This window comes from Amphiura filiformis, chromosome 16 (assembly GCF_039555335.1).
Source record: "Amphiura filiformis chromosome 16, Afil_fr2py, whole genome shotgun sequence".
In the NCBI taxonomy this organism is placed as follows: Eukaryota; Metazoa; Echinodermata; class Ophiuroidea; order Amphilepidida; family Amphiuridae; genus Amphiura; species Amphiura filiformis.
The window spans coordinates 5,708,992-5,727,226 of NC_092643.1; the positions used below are offsets into that span (position 1 = coordinate 5,708,992).

Sequence of the window (18,235 nt, forward strand, 5' to 3'; positions counted from 1 at the left end):
ATGTCTCCAGTGAAATCGTGTTTAGTTTGTTTTCTTTTTCGCGCAAAATGCGTAGTTGTCTGTACCTTTATCAGTAATTTGTTGTGTGTGCGTTTTTTGTTTTGTTTTTAAATCGCATTTTTATATATAATATCATTCTTTTTCGTCAACGGGGTTATCGGAGACCCACTTCAAAGTGATTTAGTTCGCTATTAGGGAATCCGCCAAGGACCCTGTTGACTATTTGTATTTATTTATTTATTTATTTATTTTTATTTTTTCGGCTTTTTCTGCTATTGTATGTATGTTTGTCTGGAATATCAATAAATCAAATCAATCAAATCAATCAAATCAATTTCTAGGAAGTACTTTGCTGCATTTGTGTAGCCATGTACTGTATGGTACCCGTGCCCACTACCCATACCCATGTCATTTTATGTCATTAAATGAAAGCGCACACTTATAATGTCCATATACTAGCGTCATTAGAATGAGCAATGGTCTTTAATGAACGAGCAATTATCTTTAAATTGCAAATTTTGTGCAAAAAGTTGGTGTTTTCGCCTGTTTTGTCATACGGTTGTAAATTCAATGAACTATGACTTTGCTAAAGAGCGCTTACCAATTGATTAGACCCTCCCTCGGGTCCATAGAGAACGACTGGTAATATAGATTATATAACATTAAATAAACCCGATACATGGACCCTCCCAATCTGTAGATAATTTGCCTTTCACTTCCCAGCATTTTGTGGGAATTCAATTTTACCGATCCTAGGTCAGACGAGTTTTCTATATATCACGTCCTTGCTCTCACTGTCTTGCCGTTTGTGTAAGCGGCTACTTAGCCTGACCAATCAATGTATATCTCAGCAATCAAGGCGATGTTTGAAGTGGTTTTCATTGATAGTCTATTGATCATAACCAACGCGCGCGCAAAATGACAATAGAACTGGGGCGGGGCGGGTCTATCATAATTGACGCCACAGTCATGTTACGTAGCTTGATAATTATTTGGAAGGGACTTTTCTATTCAAAATGTAACAGTCTCGGATTGGGAGAGCTATTATAAAAAAATAAACAAGTTGGTCTGTAGATTAATTGAGTTTTCGTCGACACACAGGGCTCCAGGAGCACTATAACTTTGTTGCTGGCAGTTAGGGCTTAGTGGTGTGTGGGTATTAAACCGGGATATCAATCTGTGGAGTGAAGGGGAAGGTGATTTTAGCTCCAAGTATTTACCCAGAGATGCAACCGAGACTGTGGGACAGTCTACCAATTGATATGAGTACGGGTACGGGTCCGAAGTCAAAATAGGGCATGAGTACGGGTACGGGTCCGAAGCAATGGGTATGATTACGGGTACAGGTGCGGAAAATGGGACTCGAGTACGGGTACTACAAGTCTGTTGTACACTGACACTGCACTTGTAAATATTCAAACCACAGGGATAGTAGACAAAGTTAAACAAAACTACAACCGACGTTTCGAGTAGATAAACTGACCTTCCTCAGGGACAAACAACAAAAACATATTTACAGCAAATGATATAATCTAGTTACATGTGTGGGAAGCATAAAAATTAATCAAATTATAGCAAATAATTAAATCTAGGTAGCAAGCAAAATATCAAAACTACAGAGCCACCCATATAGCATTTCTAGAAAAAGAGCTAGCTTGCTACATCAAAATCTCAGTTTTTATTAAGAAAAATGGGAGATGCGGCTGTCAATCGGGTAGCCTGAGTCCCTCGGCCCCGATCTCGAAACAATTCAAAATGGCGGAATAAAATGGCCATGACCGTGCGTAAGCAGTTGAAGGACTGGTGGATCAAGTCTATCAATCGGGTCACTCCGCTTTCAAAGCACATTTGGTATGACAAACGATATCATTCAGGCATGAGAATGGCTTTTTTGTGAAAACTGCCTGTAAAAGGGCGTGAATTCGGCCTTAAGGTATATGTACTCTCAGACATGCATGGAGTAAAAGTGCTATAACTTTGTAATTATTCACACAAGATATATAAAAGTATACATTTTTAAAAAGGCAAGACATCAATGAATCTCAATATAAATACAGATTTGGTGTTATGAAGAAAATCACAAAAAAAATGTTTGGCAATTTTTGTTCGGTACATCATAACAAAAAACACTCTTTTCAAAATGTTTTGTTTTGTTTTTCTTAATTTTGGGGCACCATTCCAAAAACTTTTTTTTTTCAGTTTTTTGATATTGGCCTTATATTTTGAGATATTGACCATATAAGGCATCAAAATGAACTTGTTAAAATTCACAAACGCCTATTTGCACAAAATGATGCCTAAAATCGGAAATAGACAAAAATAAAAAAAAAATGAAAAAACCGTTTCTTAAGTCGATCATGCTTTTTATGATGAACATAATTGCTTACCTATAGATGCTGTATTTATTGAGTTATCGTGTACCTAAATCGTCATTTTATCGAAAAAATGAACATTGAAATAAAGGCCGATGAAGTTTAAAGTGGTCACATTTTGCACTTTGATCGAAGCTCACAGGAGATTGCGGCAGTTTTTCTACCTTACATTACGTGAACATCGGGTAAATCCACAGCCCCTTGAGAAATTTGGGCGAAATCTATTCATATCTTGATGTTTAAACTGGGGGAAAGAACTTGAAAAATTCACATTTTATCAACTAAAACGGAGCAATTTGACCGCTAGGTTTTGTGAAATCATGTGCTTCCATAAGATGCGCCGCGCATGCAGATTTATAAGCGTTGCGTATGCGTAGCGTATCTGTGCGTTAACAAATTGCGCGACTTTTAAATTGCGGAATTGAGTGAAATAGTGAAATAAAATCCAAAAAATGGAGCAGTTGGAGTTAACAAATCTGGATTTTCTTTCATTGTATTTATAAAAAACATAACAAAGTACATACATTTCAAATTTTGCGAAAGAAACAATGTCTAGAGTACACAGCCACGTTAAATGGCCCAAAAAGGGCTGAAAAAAAGTGCGTTAATTTGGAAAAAATGGCCTGAATTCAGGCAAAGGCCTGAAAATTCTCATGCCTGCATATTGGCGTGACTGATGGTAACATTATTTAACGGCATTCAACCAATACGCTGTCTGCAATTTATGACTGAGTAATATTGATCAGTAATCATCGCATGTTAATTCTAGTACTCAAAGGATTCTAGTGATTTTCTTACTTGAAGCTACTAACACGGAAAAGGAACCACTTGCTCTGTTACCAGATGGATCAGCGAAGATGTACGTCACCTGCGTTCCTCCTCTTGGAAATATTTGTCCAATATGATGAGTCTGGCTGATCAATGTGACTGCCCCAGAATTATCCGTTGCTGTACACGGCTGCCACGTTACATCAGGGGTACCAAAGATGTTACAAGTAGCGACTCTCACGTCATTTGGACAGGTCACACTAGGTGGGACTAGGTCGACTAGATTGAAAAGAACGAAGCACTAGTTATTGTCTTTTCTCACTTAAGGGAATGGGTATGAACGTTTGGGCAGTATTTATTGTGGGACATTAGAGCACATCAGACATATCGAATTGCATTCTGAATACGACGAATGTCCTTCTGATATCAAATAATTTTTATTTTTGAAATTCGCAATGTAATACACATTTTATGGCAAATCATTAAAAATTGATAATATTTAACAGTACTCGAAGTAAACTTTATAAATCTGATGATTTATATTTGAAGTGTATGTAGGTGGGATGAAAGGCCGACGATCAATTGAAAATTTTGACCTTTCGTATTGAGGATATGGATTTTTTCCCCAAAACACCAAAAAAAGGTCTTTTTGGGAAAAAAATCCATATCTTCAATATGAAAGGTCAAAATGTTCAATTGATCGTCGGCTTTTCTTCCCAGCTACATACACTTTAAGAATACATCATTAAATTTATAAAATTTACTTCGAGGACGGTTATATCTCAAAAATGTGAAAAATATCAAATTTTATTAATTGGTCATAAAATTTGTATTATATTGTAAATTTCATAAAGTGAAAATTATTTGATATCAGAAAGACATTCTTTGTATTCAGAATGTAATTCGATATGTCTGATGTGCTCTCATGTCTCACAAAAAATACTGTCGAAACGCTCAAAACGCTCATTCCAGTTCCCTTAACAGTGTAGTAAATATTGGGTATGGTTCTACATTTCAACAATTGTTTGGTCTCATTGCAATGTCTCAATATAATTAATTATTATGAATAGTATTTAGGAAATATAAAGCGTCTTTTCAATTCAACGTACCTGTCGACACCTTGAATTTAGATTGGTTGCGGAATGAGACGGGAAATATACAAAATTTGATGACGAAGAAAATGTTCTTAGTTTTGAAATGATATCTGTTCAAAAATGAAGACAAATTGCCAAAAGTCTAGAAAAATGGTCACTGCTTTCAAATTTTAGAGACAATTCTGAAAGACACCCCTTCACAAAACTAGTTTGCGACTTATAGCTAAACATAAGATCCGCAAGCCTCAGCAGAATTAACAGGTTGTCGCTGACCACTACGGACCATAAACCATTTAACAATAACACAGAGACTTTGCAGCTTCAAGAGCGCACACCCTAAACATTCCACAAATGACCATCGCAACCAGGATCAGCTCCCCGAGTTTTGTACGAGACAACGTAACGAGAGTTATAACGTGACAATTATCCAAGTATACAAGTAGTGTGTCCCACAAAAAAGAGGCCCCTCATTGCGCCCTCTTTTTCTCCTATGTTAGAAAGGTTGATCAAATATATGTTGGTATGTAAAGAAGCCTTTACTCGTTAGCTTTAATAAACCGAAACAATTATTTCAATCGGCTCATAACTTTTGAAGATATGCCCATTTAAAGAAATGTATCCGATTTTCACTCAGTCCACGGAGGAGGTTTTGCTACTTCAAAGATAGAAAAGTGCATATACCATGCACGAATATAAAACATTCCTAGATGGTAACTTTATAAAATGCCAACTTTATTTTAGGGAATGGGCTTTACCGGTGGGCCTATGGGTTATGGATTTTGTTAAGTGTAAATAATTTGGGCGAAATTGATGTGGGATGGGACTTCTTTTACTATACTTGCAATTACTTATGTTTTTCTCGGTTATTTTATGCCTTTTTGTTTTATTATGTTTCTTATTTTCTTACTTTATTGTTTCTTGCTTTCTTTTTATTGACAACATAAGTCATTTCTCTTTTTGGAATAAAAGCATACTGCAGTTACTGTCCGTTTTCCTATACACAATACACAGTGCTCTTTCCCATTGACGCGTGACCTCTACAAATAGCCTACGTTAAAAGTATGGGGATATGCCTAGTTAACGTCGCTGTGTAAAAAATAACCGGCCAATATGAAAAGTACTCTTCTAAAGTTCTAGAAAATATAGTTTTGTAACATGTCCTAAATTTTTAGCTAATTTAGATGTTTGGAAATATGCGTACTTTGGTGTTTTAGTAGCTTTTGGTTAATGTTATAGGTAATAGTACATTGCCTAGTTAACGTCGCTGTGTGAGAAATAACCGGCCAATATTAAAAGTACTCTTCTAAAATTCTAGAAAATATAGTTTTGTAACATGTCTTAAATTTTTAGCTAATTTAGATGTTTGGAAATATGCATACTTTGGTGTTTTAGGAAGGATATGTATACGACAGATAACACCAAAAAATATGAAGAAATTATTTCCAAACCGTGTTAAGTCTGCAAACCATCATGTTTCTCATTTTCAAGAACGCTGGTTAACAATAAGCACGTATTGTCTCATTTCGTAAACAAAGACCACACAGAATTGTTCTCTAGCGCTCGCTTTATAATCGTTCACCCAACTGAAAGTATAATCCCAGCTCATTGCTCCATTGTACGTGTAAAGCAGAAACATATGTTGTGTGTATTTAACCAGAGAAGATATGATTTAATAAGTTGAGCTGTTTTCAATGAGTGTTATCTTGGTTTAATAGCTTTTAATGGGGTTTAAGTCCTGCAAAGGTCGAGTTGAATTCTACTGTAGACATGACTGCAGGGCTGTTTAGTTTGTCTTTGGTTCTTTTGAAGTGAGTTTACTGTGCTGCTCTGCCCTCTAACTGGTTGCCTCCTTGACGAATACAGGTTTCAGCACTAGTCCTCATTGCATCAATTGCGTTGCGTACCAACCTTGTGCGTCGGATACTCGCGAATATAGCAGTAATACGTTTGGAAATTTGAATTTTGCCACAAATGAAGAAATCAAGTGGTGTGAGGTCTGGTGATCTTGCATGTCACTCCACAGTATGACCCATCCCAACCACTCTGTTTGCTATCCGTGAACAGAGTGAAAAATAATTGTTTTGGTTTATTAAAGCTAACAATTAAAGGTTTCTTTACATATCAAAATATATTTGATCAACTTTTCAGAAATAGGAGAAAAAGAGGGCGCAATGAGGGGCCTCTTTGTTTTTGGGACACCCTGTATGTTCCTTGTCCATGGGAATTTCAAGGCAGGGTTCATTTTTTACGTAACTTTTTACGTTTTATAGACCTAGAGGTGAAAAACTAATGACCGAACACGTAGTGATAAACACAGATGTTCTACAAAGCTCTCTAACTGCATCACTCGTGTATTCAATAATTGCATAGTTAGTAACATCGATGGCTTCTACGATATTCCACATATGCCCATTTTAAGACAAAATAATTGCAAGGTCCATCAGATGCACACGATTTATGAGGTTGATGGACTACGTCATAATATCCTCCCCCCCCCCACACACACAACCCACCCCACCCCCACACCCCACACACACCCCCCACACCGGAATAGTACATGATGGGTAGAATGGAAAACGGTATATACTGGCTGTCGATTCCCAAAGAATGGGCTCAAAAGTCCTAGAATCGCTACCCAATATCAGGTTTTACGGCCTAAACCTAGGAATCGGAGGCTATAATTTGGTATTGCTGCCAATTCCTAGGAATTAACTCCAAAACCCTAGAAGAGCTGTCCGGATTAGAGTTTTACTGGGCTATACAAATGATTCGGAGGCTTAAACGTGGTTTGCGGCACATTCAACTAAATGGGCTCTAACATCTTAGAATCGCAATCAGATTTAAGTTTTATTGAGTTATTCATTGGTATGGGGAGTAACAACCCCATGCATAATTTTTGCTGAGACATAACACTCTTTATACATGTAAGTTTCTGTTTAATTGTTGTAACATACCTTCGACGACCGTAATATCAAACTCATGTGTCATTATATTGCCATCGAGACCCTGGAAGACGTATCTCACTGTAGTTGTTCCTATAGGAAACCTCTCTCCCGGACTATGACTTCTTTCGACCAGAGTATAAATTCCTGAATTATCGGTCGCAGTTGGTTCAGTGTATGTGACGCTCCTTCCATCTGTGCCCAAAGGAGTTGTTACTGTAATATCACCCGGTGGACATTCGTCACCTATAAAACGATGCGTTTACATAAAAGAAAAAAAATGGATAATTGTCCTGTATATCTTCCTTTTTAGTCACAAAACACCATATTTTGGCGCTTTCAGCCCCGCGGGGACGGGGGGACTTTAATATGAAATGGAAAATGTTGTAGGGCTGGCACTTTCACATTGTTGGTGCATTCGGTAAGTGCAAAATATATAAAATATGGAATCACTGGGTGAGAGCATGATTTTTGGCATTATGCGAGAGCAAAATGTACAACATATGGGGTCATTGGGTGAGAGACGGACCGGACTGTTTGAGAATATGACTTTTGTAGATGGGGTCTTTGGGTGAGAGCCGAAAGAAGCTTCAAAACTGAATTTCTAGTTCTAAATGGCTTCAAATGCTTTTGTTATTTCAAAACAAGTGACTTGTTGCTGTTCATATCGAAATAAAGGGGTCTGTGGGTGACGGATCGAAAGGAAAAATAAAGCTCTGGGTGACAGAGCATGTGATCATATAAATATAGGGTCTTTTGGTGACAGCGGTGCTGAAAAGGTGGGTTTTAACGGCCCTGCATACGCGTCACCTTCAAAGTGCCCTCGGGCTTTCGGCTCATGCATCAGCTACCAAAGGTTTAGCCTGAATCCTTCTGGCCTCTAATGGCGGCGCCTTATTTTACCCACAATCCTTCACGTTGCCTTATTCGAGCAATACAGCACAGTGGAGCGGCCGTGCGTGAGTATTCGAGGAATGGAGGATCGAGTCTACCAAAGGTTCACCTTCATTTTGGGCTAAAATAATAGCACGCAAAATAATGTCCGGTAAGACCAGCACAAAGCATGCTAGTTCCCCTGACTTTAAATGCTTAAAACGCCACCACTGTTTGCAGCATTTGATCACATTCCAATTATATGTTAAATATCGAACATTTTTGGGTTTTGAAAATTGACCCGCCGTTCTGAAAAAAAATTAGAAATCACACTCAATCTCAATTAAAGCCTTAATGTACGTTCTTTTTAAATTTTTAAATTTTTCTTTTTTTTCTTCCAAACTGATAAAATAGTTTTGCAATCATTATGAAAGTTCCCAATACATTTGGACGCGAGAAACATTGAAGATTTGCAAAGAAACAACATCATAAACTTCACCTCTATGCATCATGGTTAGATTTTTGTTTGCCAAATCCAATAAATATAATACTCACTGACTTGAGCTTTCGCCATCCATGCTGATGGCTTGATCACAAGTGATCTGGTCCACTGCATTTCCCGCGGTGTTTGGATGCAATCTCACTCCTTGGGATCAAAGTTTGTTTTTGCAGTGGATCAACTGAAGACATTATCGAGCTCTTACAATTCATCCTCACAACCACGTATTTCAGCTTTCGTGGACAAATTTTTCGCCAGATTTTCGGTGTTGCCATGGGAAGTCCGGGCAGCGCAATCGTGGCTAATCTTTTCATGGAGTGGGAAAGAGGCTATCATGACAACACCACTAGATTGTAAGCCAAATATTGGAGGAGATATGTTAACGATGTTTTAGAGATCATTCAGAAAGATACTACACTCAAGCTTACAGAACACCTCAACACCATCAACCCTACGGGCAGCATTAAGTTCACCCACGAGGAAAAAGACCAGGGGAAAATCCCCTTCCTGGATACTCTAACTGTTCACAAGGAAGACGGGTCGGTAAAAATGCTCGTGTACCATAAAGACACATACAGACCAGTACCTCAATTTTAAGTCTCAACACCCTCTCCAACAGAAGCTCGGTGTAATTAGAACACTCATGGACAGAAAGGATAACATAGTGACGGAAGAAGTAGACAAAACGGAAGAAGAAACAAAGATCAAGAATGCGTTAATGGAATGTGGTTGCCCCAAGTGGGCGTTCAAATTGTGATCCCGAGGAGTGAGATTGCATCCAAACACCGCGGGAAATGTAGTGGACCAGATCACTTGTGATCAAGCCATCAGCCTGGATGGCGAAAGCTCAAGTCAGTGAGTATATATTCATTGCATTTGGCAAACAAAACTCTAACCAATAAACATTTTCAGCTTGTTAAAAGGCATCGTTTGAAATTAAACTTTTGTAAATCGTCCAGAACCAAATTATGAAGAGGCGCTACACACCGACATCGCCTGGCTAATAATTATTTGGTGCAGCAGAGACACTAAAATTAATACACGGGATCGATACACGTGAATTGCTATGCACGATTTTGATATCAGACGAAAATCTTCGGATACCGGGTTAGAAAATGATGAATATCTCCCGTAAATGATTTCGTCTCAAGAAACTAGATCTGGTCTCATACACTTGAAAATACGTGTTGAACAGATATGATAGTCGTTAGTTTGCGCTTTGAGAAACGGCCGTGAGTCTTGAACTCAAAATCTGACCAAAATCGCAAATTTTATATTGCGTTGGTCCTGTATGGACTACAGCGCGCTCCAGTGGAGGCAGTATACCATTGACCGCAATGTCGTATACAAGCTTACTCACACAGCGAGAAATCTATTTCCCCGGCTATTGTCAGTAGCCTTAGTCACGTCACTTGGCTAATTATATGCGTCTCATAAGGTCGGAATAAAATGACCTTTCGTGGCTGTGGATTCAACCTACCATGGCGATTTCTACCATGGAGATATCGTGGCGATGACACTGTGCGCTATAAAGATACAATATGCATGAGTGGAACGCTTTTTACAATATGATGACTTAAAAACTGTTAACTGGCTTAAGGTTTCCATTCACGTTTAAAAAATATTCTTTGACATATATGTGCACATGATAGATCAATTATCATAATTGGGAACCACACATGTGCAGAAATCGACTATTTATAAAACATACCTTTTATATCTATTTATTCATTTCGTTATGAATTCGGCAGACGGCCGAATCCGGATTCGGCTTTTGGTAAATTCATTTTACGCATGCATAACATTTGAATTAGAGAACATGGGATCAATGATGTACATAATAGAGGGCAGCATATCATTTTTTTAACGGAGATCAGATGATAACAGCATAATAAGTAATCAAAAGAGGGCGACATACAGGGTTAGCTAACGGTGCATCGCAGTGCGGTCAACGACGATATCCGTTAAATAATCGATATGCTGCCCTCTATAGGTAAAGCATAGATCCCTTGTTCTCTAATTAAAAAATAATGCATGCGTAAAATGAATTTACCAAAAGCCGAATCCGGATTCGGCCGTCTGCCGAATTCATAACGATATATTACGTACAACAACAAGAAAGCAGTTCAACAATTAAATTAAATCAAATTCTGTGAATTAAACATGGCTTTCACTTTAGTATAATTCACTGGACTAATTAATTATTATGCAAATACAATCAGGCAATCCGTCTCAACAAACTTGTCTTACCTTCGTTGACGATCACAAAAAACGAACCACTCGCTTCGCGATAAGATGGATCTCTGTAAGTGTACGTCACTTCTGTTCTTCCTACAGCAAAGAACTGCCCAGTTTGATGACTCTGGCTGACCAAGGTGGCTGTCCCAGAATTATCCGTTGCTGTGCATGGCTGCCATGTTATATCGGCGGTACTCATAGAATTACACGCAGTGGTTCTCGCAAGGTCATTTGGACAGACCACATTAGGTGGTTCAAAATCGACTAGATTGAAACGAATGAATCCATAAATAAGGGGATAGCTTCTAGATGCCAGGTGGGTAGGTGACATTTTTTTTTGCTTTTTTGACAAAATACATGTGTATTTACGATGTGCCATACTTATAACTGTCACCAAAAAACTGTATAAAATAATTATACAGGTTGAAATATGGACAATGACCTGTCGTTTCTTGATAAATAAATTAACAATTGACAAACGGCTATCAAGAAGTATTATATCACTCATACATAAATTCTAGACAGTTCATTGGTTGATCACCATTTATCATTTTTACCATCACCCTCTCCGTGTAATAGTCTTTACCATATGGTCTTTACTATCATAGTGCTCTGCCGTAGTACGCCTGCGCCAAGCCGTGCGCTGACTCTTGGACTCGCCGATTTAATTATGGGGTGGACCCCAAAATGTGAAGTATATCACGGCAAAACATGTTGTTATGTTGATGAAAAAATGTATTTCCTACCTTAAATAGTATTTTAGTAATATAATGTATGCATGAGTGATATAAAACAAATATTAACTGTCTTAAATTCGTGTAACGATCGAAATATAATCACTCGGTGAAAGATGTATTGTTCCATTCCACTCGCCGTTCCGGCTCGTGGAATGGAACAATCCATATTTCGCCTCGTGATTATATTTCGACCATCACACTCATAGACAGTTAATATTTGTATACTAGTATAATTATCTCATATAAAGAGTATAAAAAATGTTTTAATAATATTTAAACAATTGATGCAAAACATTCTAACATAATTATGTTATTTAAGTTCTGTCAAAATACTATTATTTACACGCTTTATGAGTTGTAACATACCTTCGACGACCGTAATATGAAACTCATATGCTATTATATTGCCATCAAGATCCTGGAAGACGTATCTCACTGTAGTTGTTCCTATAGGAAACAGCGCTCCCGGACTATGACTTCTTTCGACCAGAGTATAAATTCCTGAATTATCGGTCGGAGTTGGTTCACCGTATGTGACAAACTGACCACTACTACCCAAATGAGTTGCTAATTTAATATCAGGAGGGCCTGATATCTTTGGTGGACATTCATCACCTATAAAATAGTGTGTTTACATATAACTAGAATAGTGCATCTTTCAAGCAATATTTTTGCAGCCAGGTGGCGGAAGCGGGGGGGGGGTGAGGGGGCGGCGAGGGGCGAGGGACACGTCCCAACCCTAAATTATTCCATGGGGCGTCCCCTAAAAATCATAATAGAAGGGGAAAAAGCAATAATTGTCCCGTGCGTCTTCCTTATTAGCCCCCAAACACCCTATTTTGAGCAAAACTAGGATAAAATTGCAACAATTTTCGTGCTTCGCGCACACTGGCCCATCAAATACCAAAATTCACCTTCATTTTGGGCTAAAATAATTATTCGCGAGCTTCTGGCGCAAATGTCTCAGTAAGACTTTTAAGTAATTTCAGTGTCGAATATTATGAAACATTATAAAGTTATAGAATAAGCAAGGATAGTCCGATCTCATCGTATGTACGGAGAAATGTTGAATAGTCCGATCTCATCATTATTCATACCCTGTTTTTAACTTAATTAAATGGCCTTGACTCTCACTTCCCAGTTCGGAACCATTTCCTTTTCTGGATGATCCCTATTTCTAGATATTTTACCCATCACTGGAGGTTTTACCCAGAATTGCATGGAAAATGAGAAATGCGTATGAACGCATGTACATTCACGGAGGTCTGATCGCATCATATGTACATTCATCTAATTAACTATAGGAATGTCTACAACTGTGTATGAGCCAATACCATACACAGAAGTAAACAAAATGGGGCAACTTTCTTTAGCTGGGAAAAAAACAATTTCCTGTCGTTTTTCTAGAAGTCCTAGAGCATGTAGAGTAAAATCTCCATAAGTAAAATAGGGATCTGTACCAATCTACTTCCTATCTGTGGAGCTTCATGCCGATATTTAAATCTCTTTTGATAGCAGAAGCAACAAAAGGCAAAGTCTTAGACACCGTTTGCCTAATATAAAATATAAACTAAACATTTTCAGGTTGTTAAAAGGCATCGTTTGAAATAATGAAGTCTTCCCAGAGGACTGGGGAAAGGCCGTAATAACACCCATATTCAAGAAAAAAGACAAGTTAGACTGTGCAAACTACAGGGGCATCAGCCTACTGAGCCATGCAGGGAAAGTATTCAACACCATTCTCCAACGTAGAATCATGAAAAAAGCAGAGGAGGTCATCTCAGAATCCCAAGCTGGCTTTCGACCTGGAAGATCAACAGTGGACCAACTTTTGACCCCACGTCAAATCGCAGAGAAATTTCTTGAGAAAGGCAAGAACCTGTATTGCTGCTACATTGACTTTGAAAAGGCCTTCGACACCATATGGCAGGATGGGCTGTGGACAGCAATGGGATTCTTCGGCTTCCCAAGTAAGATCATCAGGCTCCTCAAAGCACTATACAGTATATCAAACTGTGCTGTGCGTGTGAATGACGACCTAACTGAGTGGTTTCACACAACAGTGGGAGTGCGGCAAGGCTGTGTGATATCCCCACAACTCTTCAACATACTTCTTGAACTTGTTATGCTACACGCAACCCATGACACTGACATAGGAATATTGATCCACGGACATGATCTCAAACCTCTGCTTCGCCGATGACATTGTCTTGCTGGCTAACTCTGCTAGTAACCTGCAGACTGCAGTGGACAACGTCTTTTGTAGCAGCTCGAACCTCGGATTGAAGATCAATATTGGTAAAACCGAAGTACAAGTTATCAGCAGCCAAAAAATCAACCTTAACATCAACATTAATGGCAACCTGCTCAAGCAAGTGGATGAGTTTGTGTACCTGGGAGGCACCATATCTCAAAAGGCTACAAGCAGAGAAGACATCAAACACAGAATAGGAAACGCACTAGGAGCAGTCCAAAGACTTCATAGCATATGGAATTCCAAGGACATTCAACAGGCCACCAAGATTGAACTATACAGAGTCCATCCTAATGTATGGAGCCGAAACCTGGACCATCAAGAAAGAAGACTAAATCGCCTCCTAGTCTTTGAAATGATGTGCATTGAGAAAGATCATGGGCGTATCACGTCTGGACAGAATACGTAACACCATAATACGGGACACACTTGGACTGAAGCACACAATCATTGATAAAATCACCCAAAAAAGGATCCGCTTCTTTGGCCACATACATCGAATACGAAATGACAGATACCCCAAACTTGTGATAGAGGGCAATGTACATGGGAAAAGACCACGTGGAAGACCTCCAAAAGATGGATGGACACTATCAAAACAGACTGCTTAGCTCGAACTATCACCTCCATAGCAGCAGCAGGAAGAATGGCTAAAGACCGAGTGGTCATGATGCAGTCATGTCTACAGTAGAATTCATCTCGACCTTTGCAGGACTTAAACCCCATTAAAAGCTATTAAACCAAGATAACACTCATTGAAGCAGCTCAACTGATTAAATCAGATCTTCTCTGGTTGTGCACAAGTGTCTGTTTTACGTGTGCGACATCGCAATAAAGCTGGTATTATAGCTTCAGTTGGGTAACCGATTATAAAGGTAACAAAAGGAAACAATATGTGTACCTTTGTTCACGAAATGAGACAATGTCCTGCTTTTTGTTAACCAGCATTCTTCAAAATGAGCAACATAATGCTTGTTGACTTAACACGGTTTGGAAATAATTTCTTCATATTTTTGGTGTTATCTGTCGTTTACATATCCTTCCTAAAACACAAAACTATATTTTCTAGAACCTATTTAGAATAGTTTAAATGTAGCTTGTACCGTTTTTGTGGCATCCTTCAGAACGGAGCGGTCCGTTACCAATATAGCTCAATATTTTCGGTCAAATCTCCATTCAATTAACACGGGGAGTTGGCTAGCTATGAGCTAGCTATGCTTTGCCCTCACTCATATTCTACGAAAGTGCGACCCCTTCTGAACATCTAACCTAGCTGTAATTTTAGGTCATGTTAGAGAAATATATTTGCTAGAAGTTTGGAGAATAGTTAAAATATTGGCCGGTTATTTTTCACACAGTGATGTCAACTAGGCAATGCCCATATAACTATAACATACACTGTTTGTAGAGGTCACGCGTCAATGGTGAGAGCACTGTGTATTGTGTATAGGAAAACGGACAGTAACTGCAGTATGTATGGCATGGGTTCACCATGGATCATATGGCAAGGCAGGATGCATCAGCATCCGTGCCGACGCCTTAGGTCAGGTCAAATAAGCATCTAGAACTATGAAGAGGCGCTATATAGATACAATATGTATATGGTCGAATCCAACGAAAGGTGTACACGGCATGTTCAAGGCCATAACTTAAAGCCATTTTGCTGAGGAGAACGCCCTCAATTTTATTTAATTCTGGTTTTTACACGATTGTAATGTACTTTAGTCAATAAAGATACTCTGCACAAATCAAGACTTTAGTTGATTTTGAATAAAACGATGGAACCGGCGTTTTATTATTACGATGGAAATATTAGTTGAACACGTATGCACAGTACGTACACGGCGTGCGGGATACACATACACTCACACCCCGAGGATCGTACCGAATTACAACCGCGGGAGTAACATGCATGTGCGCTAGTAGTAAATTCCAATTTTCTATATTTTACCTCACTTGTTCGGCTCATAATTAAAAGGGGACATATCTGACAGTAAAAGCTAACATTTTATAGAAAATAAATACTAATCTATTTTTACAAAAATGTTATAATATGGCTTTAAAGTATTAAACAATTGGCTTGTATTGTGTTTATTCGCCGTGATCATACGCTTCGCGCCATATATAATAAGACCCCCTTCTGTGAAAAACTTAGACACCCAAAAGCCAATGTTTCAAACAATGCTGAATTGAAATCTTGGATTACCAAAAAAGCCTCCAAAAGGGGGCTTATTTCCATTGGGGTCCAATTGTAAAACAATTATAATCTAATAAGAAAAGCACACAAAATCTAATACAGAATCACTAAATATATATACATATTAAAAGAGAAGTTGAAAAAACATGCTGTAAAACACACTGAAAAAAATAATAATCATAAATTGATTTCACTTAGGTAGGTCTTTATTGCACTCTTAAATTAAAGTCACTTTAATGCCATTATTTCTTACTTCAATCCTCATTCAACCGATGTGAAACGACATTATTAATACATGATTGGGTCTCGAGTGTCAATAAACGCACATAAAGAAAATAATACATTCAAAATGCTTTATAAAATGAAGATTTGATTGCGATATCCACCAAAAGTATAATTCTTACCTACAAATACTGAAATGTTACTTACGAATACAGCATAATACATGATATGTATAATGAAGTGTCCCTACCAATGGAATTTAATTGTTAAAAACTTTAAGCGGTACCCACTGACAATATTATCATCCATATACGGATTCATTCAACAAATATTTATTATGTAAATTTGCTGTTTAACTATTTGTATATCAAAATGAAGTGTACAAAATCGTGCTAAAAGCATCAAAAAATGTTTGATCTAAGGTAATAACATTTATTCATTTGGACATACCATCTGAAACAGATCAAAAAACCACCATTTTATTCATTAATTAACATAATAACAAAATTTGAACCTCTAAACTCAATATAGATATTGTTAAATCGATCATGTTACCTACGAATACCCGGGGTCGTTCACCTATCATTTTATAAAGTGTTAGGTGTATACTTATAGTTCCTAATATTCCTGAAAACAGATATCCCACTCATAATATACATTTTATCTTGTCAAAACCAAAAGTTATTTACTGACCTGACAGTTTCGACCATCTTGGACGATGATCATCTTCAGAGTGATGTTTTTCTCACCAACTTCTGTTTACCAACAGAGGGCGCACCAGCGCCCAGAATTGGGTGGTATACGTGCCTAAGATAATGGGCCCCTCGTCTCTGTTCATTGTGTTCGGTGCTCTCTTCCTTATCCAGATGGCTTCTCTTATACGGTGGGCTCCCGAATTACATTCCTTTTCAAGTACTTGGGCATCTTCCCAGTTAATCACATGATTTTGTTGAACGGCATGGTCCGCGATTGCAGATTTGGGCTGTTCGCTAGCCGACTGTTTTCTTGTTTGAAGAGTAAATGTTCCTTTACTATGGGCTACTTTCTCAGTTTCTTTTTTATGCTCTTTCAGTCATGGTTCAGAGCGACGCCCAGTTTCGCCTACATAAGTATTATCACAATTTGCACAATGAATTTCATATATGCAGTCTGTGGTACTCATAGGGTCTCTTTTGTCCTTTGGATGCACCAACATTTTTTCTGGTGTGTGGACGTACTGCAGTGGCTATACCATGTTTTCTGAAAATGCGAGTGGCTGTTTCTGTCATTTTTTCAACATAAGGTATGATCACAAGTCCCTTGCTTCTTTCCGTGGAATTTTCGTTCTTACTTTGCTTTTTAGCCTGTTTACATTCCATCTTGCGCTTGACATGGTTAAAAGTCCACTCGGGGTAAACATTGTTTAAGTGCGCGCTTGATTTTGCCTTCTTCTTGTTCTTTGTCCTCCTTTTCTGATACAACACTGTTCATCCTGTCCAAAAGTGTGCGGACCACGCCCAGTTTATGATGAACGGGGTGATGAGAAGCAAAATTTAAATACTGGTCTGTATGTGTGGCTTTCCTGTAGACCTTTAGCTTAACAGAACCATCAGGTTTGCGCACAATCAACGTGTCTAAAAACGGTATGGATCTTTCTTATTCTTTCTCGTATGTGAATTTGATACTGTCCGTGGGGTCCGTTCGATTGAGGTGTGTGGTGAGATTTTCAACTTGATCTTCCTTTACAATTTCTAAAATATCATCCACGTTACGTGGAGGGCTGTGGCTATCGCTTGCTGCTCCAGAAATTCCAAATACAAGTTCGCGACAACTGGGAAAACCGGGCTACCCATAGCCGCACCAAATCGCTGCTTGTATTTTTTTCCACGAAACAGAAAATATGTGGTGGTAAGTACAAACAATAATGTCATCTACTGCGAGTCCGTTTGTGCAGAGTCTTATCCTGTTGTAATCTAGCTTTGATGACATTAAACGATTCGTCGATAGGCGTATTGGTAAAGAGGGAGACGACGTCATGCGAGTTAAAGATTTCACCTTCC

The 18,235-nt window shown here is 38.3% G+C and overlaps 1 protein-coding gene across 3 annotated transcripts in view; it reads right to left on the bottom strand.

Annotated features, from left to right (window-relative positions):
- LOC140135455 (hyalin-like) overlaps nt 1-18,235 on the bottom strand; it is a 99,053-nt gene that overhangs the window by 65,757 nt on the left and 15,061 nt on the right. For all 3 annotated transcript variants that reach the window (XM_072156951.1, XM_072156950.1, XM_072156949.1), the window contains exons 4-7: nt 11,890-12,138; nt 10,799-11,050; nt 7,189-7,422; nt 3,171-3,419 (exon numbers count right to left, since the gene is read on the bottom strand). In XM_072156951.1, coding sequence (XP_072013052.1) covers nt 3,171-3,419; nt 7,189-7,422; nt 10,799-11,050; nt 11,890-12,138 — 984 coding nt within the window. The remainder of the gene's footprint in view (nt 1-3,170; nt 3,420-7,188; nt 7,423-10,798; nt 11,051-11,889; nt 12,139-18,235) is intronic.